We start from the raw sequence: 10,422 nt of genomic DNA on the forward strand, positions 1-10,422 counted from the left end.
GCCATCTTCTGCTGCCCTGGCCCCGTGCCGAGCCCTGTGGCACCCGAGCAGCCCCTCTCTGGACGGGTGGGGAGTGATGGCGTGGGTCCAGCTCCTCGTTCCCCTCCTGCATTGTTCCTGCAGAAATCCCACGTGCCACCGGCCGTGCCAGAGGAGCCAGGATTAAAGCCCCTGGAGAGGGCTGCTTCCAGAGCCCAATTCCCAGGACGTTTTCCCCGTTACAGAAACGCAGACGAGGGTGTTTGCATTTCCATCCAGGGCTGGAAAGCCCTCAGTGGAGGTTCTCTGTGTCCCCAGGGCACGTCACATCCCGGCCGCAGGGACATCCCATCCCCGACAAGCAGCCCCCTGGCTCCCCGCACAGCCCTGGGACCCTCCGCTCGCAGTGATCTCTCCCCACCTCGACAGACGTGCTGGGGAAGGTTTAAGCACCAAGTTGAGTGCAAGTGCTATTTTTTTCCCCTTCCTGGAATTAACATATTGCAACGAGCTTTATAGATATGGTAAATACACATATGCACAAGGCAAAAGGAACGGAGGCAGCGGGCCCTTGGTAAGGACACGGTGTGTTTGCACGGTGGCACAGGAGAAGGGGGGGACGTTTTCTTTCTCCATGATTATTGCAGGAACAGTGAACAGCAGGACAGAAAGGTTTCAAGGCACTGCAGCCTGCACCTCTGTTATAACTAAGAAATGCCGTGTATTTTACATCTTTTAAATGATTTTCTTAAGAACTCGCTAACATTGTCCCATAAAACAGAAAATGGGAGCATGGCAAGGGGCGGCTAGTTTTCCACGGGCACAGCTCAAGATTTGCTCCCTCTGAGCCCACCCCAGAAAGCTGCATCCTCTTAGTTAAAAATAAAGCCATGTTAATAACCAAGAGCAACTGCCCGTGAGGAGCAAGCCAGGCGTGACCATGCGTGCCACTGGTGGGGAAGGGACAGCGGCTGGTCCCTTACTGGGCGGAACTGGGGCACAGAAAGCACGACTCCGGCGTGAGCTGCACCCTCCCTCCTTCCTCCAGAGCCAGCAGAAGCAGTGCATAATTCCCTGTTCTCCGGGGAGCTTCAGGGAGGGACTAGTGCTGTGGAACTGAGCAAGCGGAGCCTGTGCAGGAGACACCGAGCACATCGGCCACGGCTGCCCTCGCCCTGTGCCCGGTCGGGGAGGCAGGGGCTGATTACAAGTTTAATCACATTTTTAGGCTCAGGCATAACCTGGGAGCTGGGGCTCATCTCCTGCAGCAGTGATGCTTTTCCTCCAGTAGGTAATTCCTCCGCTCACTTCATCCGCTCCCATGCGGCAGCACGTGGGTGAACCCCGCGGGCCAGCACCACACGTTATGGGTGCCTCTCAGGCCACGCAGCAGCAGATATTTGATATTTGTGCCATCTTCACACCTACTGCAAGCAGCCTCCCGGGCATGCCCGCTTCGACAGGCACCGCTTTGGAGTGTGATCAATCCTGCAGCCTGCAGGGCAGCTCAGACAAAGCCTGCCTTTGCTTTCCTCTTGTGCAATGCTGATTAATGGGCAAAATGTCTTTTTTTTTTTTAACCAGCAGAGTGATGCCTGGCAGCCTGCAATTAACCATTACCCTGCTCCCAATGCCTGGATCGTGCTCTGCTCCCCTTGCTGCAGCTGAGCAGTCACCCCGTTACCGCCCTGTTAAAATTCAAACCGCGGTGTGCTAGGAGCCAGCTGGCGGTGACATTCATTCAGTGCCAGTGGGAATCGCCTCACCTCGCTGCCTGAGCACCAGGAAGGTGTCTGGGAGGATGGCCACAGCCACGGCCTGGGCTGGGTGCTCCTGAGGAAAGCCCAGCGGGGACCCCCCGGAGGGTGAAGGGAGCGGCAGGATGGAGTGCAGGCAGTTACAGATGATGCTCACCCTATAATTACAGCCAAACTCCGATGCAGTGAGTGCTGCTGTGTCCTTCAGAGCAACCAGAAACACCCGCTCAGCTGCGGTTTTGCAGCCCCGTGCCTGCAGAGGGGCAGAGGAGGCACTAACGTGGTTTGCAGCTGGTTGTACGTTCGCTCTGCTCTGCACAGCCGAGGCCCCGAGGTGAGCAGAGCATCTCCAGCGCGCCCAGGCTTTGGGCTGCTGGCAGGGGAAAATTGCATTAGGGTGATATTAATTGCCTTAGTGTATGTAGTGTGACGGCTTACCCTGAGCTGGCAGAGCCAAAGCAGTGCGTGAGGTCAGGGGAAGCCAAAGCTTCACTTTAACCAAGGCGGGGTTTTGCACTGCTGTTTTGCACTGCTGTTTTGCTGCGAGGGTGGTCAGACAGGGGAACAGGCAGCCCAGGCTGTGCAGACTCCATCCTCGGGGACATCACATCCTAACCAGACACAGCCCGGAGCCTCCAGTGCCGGCCCCTTGCACAGCGCCTTGGCCAGGTGCCCCCGGGGGGCTTCGGCCTCTGTGGCCACGAGCCCCCTTTTCTGGCTGTGCTGTGGCTCCGCTCCCCGTCCTGCTCCCCGTGACACAGGACGTGCCCTGCGCCTCCCCGCTGCAGCACGACGCCGACTAAGGGATGGGAACAGCCGCCGTGGTTTCCTCCGGCAGATCTCCCCGGATCTAATAACCCAGACGTTACCGGCTTCTTCATTTAACCAGAGCCATCTCCTCTCGCTTCCTAGTCGCTGTGCTTGCCTCCAACTGCAGCTCCTCCAATTACACACCTGCGCTGAAAAACACCCCGCAAACATTTCTCCTAATTCCTTGAAGCTGCCCTGGAGATAGAGTCAGGTCTGATCCAGCAACAGGGCTTTGAAATGAAATCCAAAGTTCCCGGCAATCTCTAAGTGGATTTTTTTTTCTTTTTGAAAAGTTCTTTTTTTGGCTATGTCACATTGTTCAGCCCATGGGAATTTTTATCTGGCCCTTTCCTACTATTTTAGGCTTGGGGGCAGAAAAGTCCCATGGAGTGCTCCAGAAGGGATCCCAAAGCCCTGCAGCAGTCGGCTTCCCTACAGACCCTGCTCCCCAAAAGCTCTTGTAAGAAAATCACTAGAAAGAGAAAAGCACCAAAGCTTTTGGGTCCATATGAAGTGCTTTGAGGTCACTTTGGTTCTGGCTGCACCAGAGCCCCTCTGTGCTCTTCCCCAGGGAGCTTTCTTCAAAGAGGCGTTTAGCTGCCAAAAGTGTAGCTGACAATTTCTAACTTTCCTTTATTTTTTTACACCTGAGATACTGACACTGTCTGGCGGGCCTTTTGGCTTAACTTATTCTGCAGATTATGGAGAGAAACTTAGAGCAAAGTTTCAGGAAGCTGCTCAAAAATGCAAAGTTTCCTCATGTCTGGGAGCTTTTTCTTGTTGTTTTTCTGGTGCCTTGGCACCACTCACTCGGGGTGATTCATTTATTTCTCTCTTTTGTTAGTCAAACACGAAATACTAATGATTTTTGTTGCAAGAGAGGCATTTGTACTCCAGAAATGCAATGAGTAGGAGCTGCACTGGAACATTATTGGTGGCCGTGGCTCTGCCCGAGCGCTGCCCCCAGGAGAGGGAGCTTCCCATTGGATTTAAAATGCAGTTCGCATCGCTCCCGGGGCTGTTCCTTTTCTGTTGTTTCATGAGTCTTCCCTATTGTTGGGCTGCTACTGGAAAAGCCGTGCAAGCCACCGCGAGGCTGTTCACCCCTGTGCCAAAGACAGACGTGACATCAGCCCCTGGGCAAAGTTCCCCACGTGCAGGCACCGTGCCCAGGGCTGTGCGGCGTCCAGGGGGGTGGCACGGACAGACGGACACCGACTGTCTGACCCCTGGGGTGACCTGAGGCCGCAGGAGAGCAGCCCGGAGCCCAGGCACTGCTGGTGGTGCTGAGCATCCCTGGCCGCCAGCCTGACACCTGCGAACCTGCCACATGGCCCCGAGGTGCGGAGCAGGGCTCCTGCCTGGTGTTGTCGGCCGGTCGCAGTCCTGGCTCCCTGTGCTGCCTGCCTCTGCTGTGGGCAAGCGTCAGATCAGGCTCCTCTCAGTGAATGTCACTCAATGCCCTCTGCTGAGGGTCTCCTTCTGTTGCAGGGACTGCTGCAAGTCAAATCCTCCCTCTTTTCCTCCTGCCCTGTCCTCCAGGAGGAACTGCATCCTTTGCTGGCACCTGGCTTGTGATGAACTTGCTCAGCCAAGGGCTGCAAGAGCTGGTGACCAGAGGTGTGGTGTGCTGCCAGACGTGCTCGTGTCAGAGCAAGGTGCTCAAACCCAGGCTGAACCCCGTCCCTGGAGGAGACCCATAGAAGCCGGAGGAGCCCAAGGACAGTTAACCCCACACCTGCAACAACCACAGCATCCTGGACTGACCTCCCTGAGTAAAAACATGAGTGTAAACCCAAAATCTTTCAGAAAACTTATTCCCCCCCCCCCCCCCCCCCCTCGGACTGACCCATTTTCCACTCAAAATGAGCTCTGTGGGAAATTCCCACCCAGCCCCAAGCAAAACCCTACGAGAGCAGGGAAGTACACGCAGCTCCTGGGCTCTGCCAAGCTGGGGCAGCCTCAGTTCCCCGTTACAAAACGTCCCCCCCGGTCACTGCAGCACTGAGCAAGGCAGCCCCAAGAAGAGCAATGACCTGGCGATGGGCTGGGGGCTTTGCCGGGGAGGTGCCAGGCCTCTGCACCGTGTCCACGCTGCCCTGCAGCCCGCCCGGCCCCGCGTTGCGACACGGAGCCCCGGGTCTCACCTGGCCGGGGGGAAGCAGCGTTTCCGTGTCACTGACCCTGGGGACAGCCCCGGGGACACAGGGAGGGCTGTGCCTATATAGGGTGCCGGGAAGGGTGCAGGAGGCAGAGCTGGGCTCCTCGCTGCTCACTCCTGATTCTTCCCTAGGAGGGAATTTCCTGATTTTCTCCTTGCTCGGCGGCACTGGGTGAGGATGGAAGCTGGGGTGGCCGGGGTGCTGCTGACCGTCCTCCTCCTCCTCCTCTCCATCCTCTGCCTCCTGGTGCGGAGCAGCGACAGGAGGAGCAGCCGGCTGCCTCCAGGACCTGCCCCGTGGCCCATTCTGGGCAACCTGTGGCAAAAAGACGTCCTGCCGCTTCACCAGAGCTACGAGAAGGTAAGAGAGCAGCTCGCAGCTCCCTGCTGCCCCCGCCAAAAGCGTCCACGTCCCACGCCAAACCAAAGGGGGTCACACAGGTGACCGCTTTCCCCCCTTTCTTTTCTCTCTTTTCTTTTCTCTTTCCTCTTCTTTCCCTTTCCTGCTCTGCCAGACGAGCCAAAATCCCCGCGTTTTTGAGCACAACCAGCACTGCTCTCTGACTTTCTGCTCCGCTGGCAGGCCCCACGCAGTGACCCTAATCCTCCGGCTGAGCCGTGCCGCTGCCCCTTCCAGCACTGCTCCGCTGCGTGCGGGGACAATGCTCGGAGGTGGGACACGAAGCAAGGAAGGGCTGAGGGCTGCAGCCCTCGCTCACGGCCGCTTTCCCCCCGTCCCCAGCTCAGCCGCAGGTACGGCCCCGTCTTCACCGTCTGGCTGGGCCGCACGCCGGCGGTGGTGCTCTGCGGGTACGGGGTGGTGAAGGATGCTCTGCTGGGCCACGCCGAGGAGTTCGGAGGCAGACCTGAAATCCCCCTCATGGCGCACCTGTCGAACGACTACGGTGGGTGGCTGGGCTTGTGCACGCTTCGTTGTCCGCTGGGTGGGCAGAAGGCCCCGACGGCAGCTGGCTGTGCCGTGGGGAGGGAGGGACTCAGCACCCTGCACCTCTCATTTCCACTTCCCACCCTGAAAACCCCTCCATCTATTAGTTCTCTTGTCTGAGGACAGTATTAATTCCTGCTAGCCATCAGTACAGGCTTCCAGCTTTGTTCTGAGATCCTCAGCCTTTCAAGGATGCTGTGCACACCAGGGATGTCCCTTCTGTAGCACGCGACGGCTCCTCGGGTGGGCTGAGAGCAGAGGGTCTCGGAGCAGCCACGGGGCAGGCAGACGAGCCGTCTCCGTCGCCTCCCCCCAGGTATCATCACCAAGAACGAGAAGAAGTGGCGGGAGCTGCGGAGGTTCACGCTCAGCACCCTGCGGGACTTCGGGATGGGGAAGAGCTCTATGTCGCAGCGGGTGCAGCAGGAGGCCCAGCACCTCGTGGAGCTGCTGGCGAGCCTCGAAGGTGACATGGGTCCTGCCTGCCCCGGGGGACACGCAACACGGGACGGGGTGGTCCCCGGGGCTGCGTGCAGTGGCTGGTGTGGGTGATCCTCACGGAGGGACTTGGTCCCATCGGGATGGTCGCGGCTCAGAGATAAGGGTGGGAGATCCTGCTCCTGAACTGGTGCACGTGGTGGGGGACCACCGAGGAACATTTCATGACAAAAGAACAGAAATAGGAAACTAAATTTCTGAGAATACATGAATACCAGTGCCCTGGTGCCACGGGGTTTATCGGGGTGATGTGCTGCTCTCCGACAAAGCCAAACTTCTTCCCCCTCCTCCTCTGGCTCTTGCTGATCGTAGGCAAGAGCAGGGCAGGTGGAGGCTGGGCGTGAAGCACGGTGCTGTCCCTGCAGCCCCTGAGCCCCTGGGGTACAGCAGTGGGAGCCCACAGCGCCTGGGGGTGTCTCTGCCTCCCTCCCCCCAGCTCCAAGCAGGGATTTAGGATCAGGCAGGCAGGCTGAGCAGCCCACGGCTCCGCTGCTGTGAGACCCAGCGGTCACCCAGGGCTCAGAGCTATGAGAAAGCGCTCGAAGGGCACTTTCTATGTCAGAGCAGATAAACAGCTGTTGACTTTCCAATGTCTTTCTGGCCCCTTCTGTCGCTGCAGGAGAAGCCTTTGAGCCCATGATGGTGTTCAGGCACGCAGTGGCCAACGTGATCTGTTCTGTCGTCTTCGGGAGCCACTTCAGCTACAGCGACACGGCCTTTCTGAAGCTGCTGGACATGATCGGGAATTTTGTCAGCTTCTTCGTTTCCCCCATTGCCATAGTACGTGCCCCTGCTGTGCCCAGCAGCCGAGGGATGCTCCTCGGCTTTGGGCTGTCTTGGATGGGGCAGAGGGAATATGTGGGGGGCTCCGGCCAGGCACCGAGCCCTCCTGTGCCTCTCTGGCTGCAGGTCTACAACATCTTCCCCAGCGTCCTGCTCCGCCTGCCGGGGCCGCACAGGAAAGTCCTGGCCAAGTGCGAGAACCTGAAGGGCTACATCCGAGAGCAGGTCGAGCAGCACAGGCAGACGCTGGACCCCAGCTCCCCCCGGGACTACATCGACTGCTTTCTTATGAAAGCAGAAAAGGTAGAGCTGGTGCAAAGGGTTGTGATGTCGGAGGCAGTTCCCAGAGGGGCTTAACCCCTGGTGACAGCCCAAGGGAGGCCCCCAGGGTTGGTGCCAGGGCTCATTTCAGCTCCTCCCCGGCCCTCCGTGCCTGCCTGGGGCCAAGGGTTGTGCTTCGGAGCTGGGAAAATCACCCGGACTGGGCTGAATTCCCTCCCTGTTGCACCCTTGCAGGAGAGGAGCAGCGTGGAGAAAATGTACAGTGACGAGGACTTGGTCATGTCAGTATTCGACCTCTTTGGTGCTGGGACGGTGACCACCAGCAACACCCTGGTCTTCTTCATCTTGGCGCTGGCAAAGTTCCCCCACATTCAAGGTAAGGGCAGCAAAACGCGGCTGTTCCGTGCACAGTGCAAGCAGGGGGCAGGCAGAGCCCCAGCCCACCTGGGGAGAGATCAAAATCGCCCAAAAACTTGGTGTGGCCACCCAAAGTGAGAGCCATTAGGGCAGATGCAGGCAGACAGGGGGCTCTGGGCACCAGCTCCCGGTGCCTGCCGGCCTCCCCTCTCCTCCCCGTCCCTGCCTGCGGGGATGGCCTGGGCTGGCCCACGAGAAGCCTCGATCCCACCTGATCCTGGCAGCTGTGCAGACAGAGACCCTAATTCTGGTCCCTACAATGGGTCACTCCAGCCTCCTCCCCCTCTGCCAGCTTGTCCTTTAGCCCTAGTGTGAGGCCAGGGAGAAATCAGCGGGGGCCTTGCAGGGAAAGCACCGCAGCTCTGCACCTCCTTTATCCCCAGCCAAGGTCCAGGAGGAGATCGATGCGGTGGTGGGCCCCGGCCGCGCGCCCTGCATGGAGGACAAGCTGAGGATGCCCTACACCAATGCGGCGATCCACGAGCTGCAGCGCATCCAGCGGGCCGGCATCGAGAACTTCCCTCGCATGACGACGCGGGACGTGAAGTTCGGGGGCCACACCATCCCCAAGGTGCCACGGTGACCCTGGGTGCTCTGCACCTCCGTGGGGGGACGGCAGTGGGGCTGGAATGAGATTTGCCCTTGTGCCAGCTCCCTCCCGGGGGGACGCCTCCCTCCTTCGGGCTTTGTGCAGTGAAAGGGCTCTGAGACCTCGCTGGGAATAACTCCAGGGCTAATTTCCTTCTCATGGGCGTGACCCGGCCGCACTGTGCCTGCACAGTTTGTAGGGCAGAGCCATCACTCGGGGCTGTTTCCAGCTGTGGGATGTGGGTGGGCACTGGGGAGCACCCCTGCACCCCAGCTGCTCCTCGCTGTGCACTCAGCTCGGCAGAGCCCTGTGCCGCGGTGCTGACGTCCCTCCTCTCCCATTCCTTCTCCTGCAGGACACAGCCATTATTCCGCTGTTTTCTTCAGTGCACATGGACCCAACCCAGTGGGAGAACCCCAAAGAAGTTGACCCAGGCCACTTCTTGGATGAGAAGGGCAACTTCAGGAAGTGCGAGGCCTTCATGGCTTTTTCAGCAGGTGAATGCTGCTGCGGTGCCTGGGTCTGCTCCGGATGAAAGAGCTGCACCTTGGCTGGCACCCACCTTGATTTGGGCTCCTTACCCATCCCTTTTTCCCCCAAATGCAGCGATTCCCTCAAGCTCTGGCCGAAGCCATCAGCCCCTGCTCATTTTCCCACTCTCTGTGCCTCCCAGGGAAGCGGATGTGCCCAGGAGAGGCCCTGGCCCGGATGGAGCTCTTCCTCTTCTTCACGACGCTGCTGCAGAGCTTCACCTTCCAGCTCACCATGGAGTCCAAGGAGACGGATTTATTCACCCTGTGGCGGAAGATAGAGAGGAAGGCGATACCGGGCACGTTCTTCGCCGTGCGGCGTACATGCCCTTGAGCGGATGGTCCTGGCAGGGAGGAGGACGGGGCCGTCGCTTCTCCCAGAGCAGAGCGAGCAGTGCAAACCCGAGCACCATGGCAGCAGCCACAAGCAGGAGGTGGCCTCGAGCTCCTGCTCCTCCAGGAGCCACATCCCAGCCCTGCCACCAGGCCCTGGGCATTCTGGCCCCCTGACCTACCCGTTCCTGTCCCAGTGCCGCCAGGACTGGTTTTCCTCCCCTGCATCTATCGGCTCTGCTTGAACCTCATCTCCTCATGCTGCCCGGAGCTCCCAGAGCTCAGTGGGGCAGCACCTGATTTTGGGGAGGGATTGGAAGCTTCTGCAATAAAAACAGTCATCGTGACTGGGTGTTGGTGTTTGTGTGGACACTCGCGGTGCCTCTTGGTGTAAGGGTGGTGGTGCTCAGCCTTCACTGCCCTTCACAGCACTGCGTGAGCAACCGCAGTGCATGGTGATGAAACCCTTGCGAGCTACCACTTGTCAACCATAACATAAAAGAGGATGAGTGGGGGGAAATGTGCTGTAGGAGAGGGGTGCTGGGCTTGGGAAGCAAAAAGAATTTGCACCAAAGTCACTCCTTTCTTCTTAGGGGGACCCACACTTTTAACTAACCCTACAATGCAATGAAGGATTGAGTTGGCAGCCACCAGGCACACTCTAGTCTTTATTAGGAAACATTGGGACTTTAAAGAAAAGGTATTTTTCTTTAAATCCCTATTCAAGGGAAAAATGAGCGGGTTGCATGCACACCCTGCCCAGGCTCACACACACCACAGAACTGCACAGCCGGGCACCTTGAATGGGTTCTTCAGGCGCTGTGCCGCAGAGTCCCCGGCCAGCCCCAGGAAAGCAGGGCGCTTCCTGCTGCATCCCGGTCCTCCCAGCCCAAACCTCCCAGGTACGGGACTTCAGCCGCATATCCGTTCTGGGGGTGTCTTCATCTTTCCCCTCTTCCAACTGTTTTTTTTTTTTTTTTTTTTTTTTGTTTTGTTTTTTTGTGTATCCCAGGATGGATTGAGCCAGGAAAACATTCAGTTGGTTATAGCTGATTTGCCAATGTGGCTTTAAACTGCAAATGGATCTTAGTATCTCAGGAATTTACTGCTTGCTTCAGAACATGAACCCCCAGCCTCTGGCTATGGGGCTCCCGGGCAGGCAGCGGAGCTCGAGAAAAATGGTTGCAGCTGGGCAAGGAGCACCTGCTCCCAGTAAAAGGGCTGATTCACAGCCCAGACCTGTTGTGGTTCAGGAGAGTGTGGGAGAGCAGAGCAGATAAGAAAGCCAGTGTGCTGCTGGGTTGTGCCTCTCCGATGGCCTTCACAGCAGTATTTAC

General features: G+C 58.3%; 1 protein-coding gene across 1 annotated transcript; it reads left to right on the top strand.

Annotated features, from left to right (window-relative positions):
• The first annotated feature begins 2,914 nt into the window (after positions 1–2,914).
• Positions 2,915–10,040, top strand: LOC121057040 (cytochrome P450 2C16-like). Its single transcript, XM_040530689.1, has 9 exons — positions 2,915–5,068; positions 5,450–5,612; positions 5,970–6,119; positions 6,771–6,931; positions 7,061–7,237; positions 7,451–7,592; positions 8,017–8,204; positions 8,578–8,719; positions 8,896–10,040. Exons 1-9 carry the CDS (start codon positions 4,886–4,888, stop codon positions 9,084–9,086), a joined length of 1,497 nt encoding a protein of 498 aa, XP_040386623.1. The 5' UTR covers positions 2,915–4,885; the 3' UTR covers positions 9,087–10,040.
• Positions 10,041–10,422: the final 382 nt, after the last annotated feature.

This window comes from Cygnus olor, chromosome 18 (genome assembly GCF_009769625.2).
Source record: "Cygnus olor isolate bCygOlo1 chromosome 18, bCygOlo1.pri.v2, whole genome shotgun sequence".
Lineage (NCBI taxonomy): Eukaryota > Metazoa > Chordata > Aves > Anseriformes > Anatidae > Cygnus > Cygnus olor.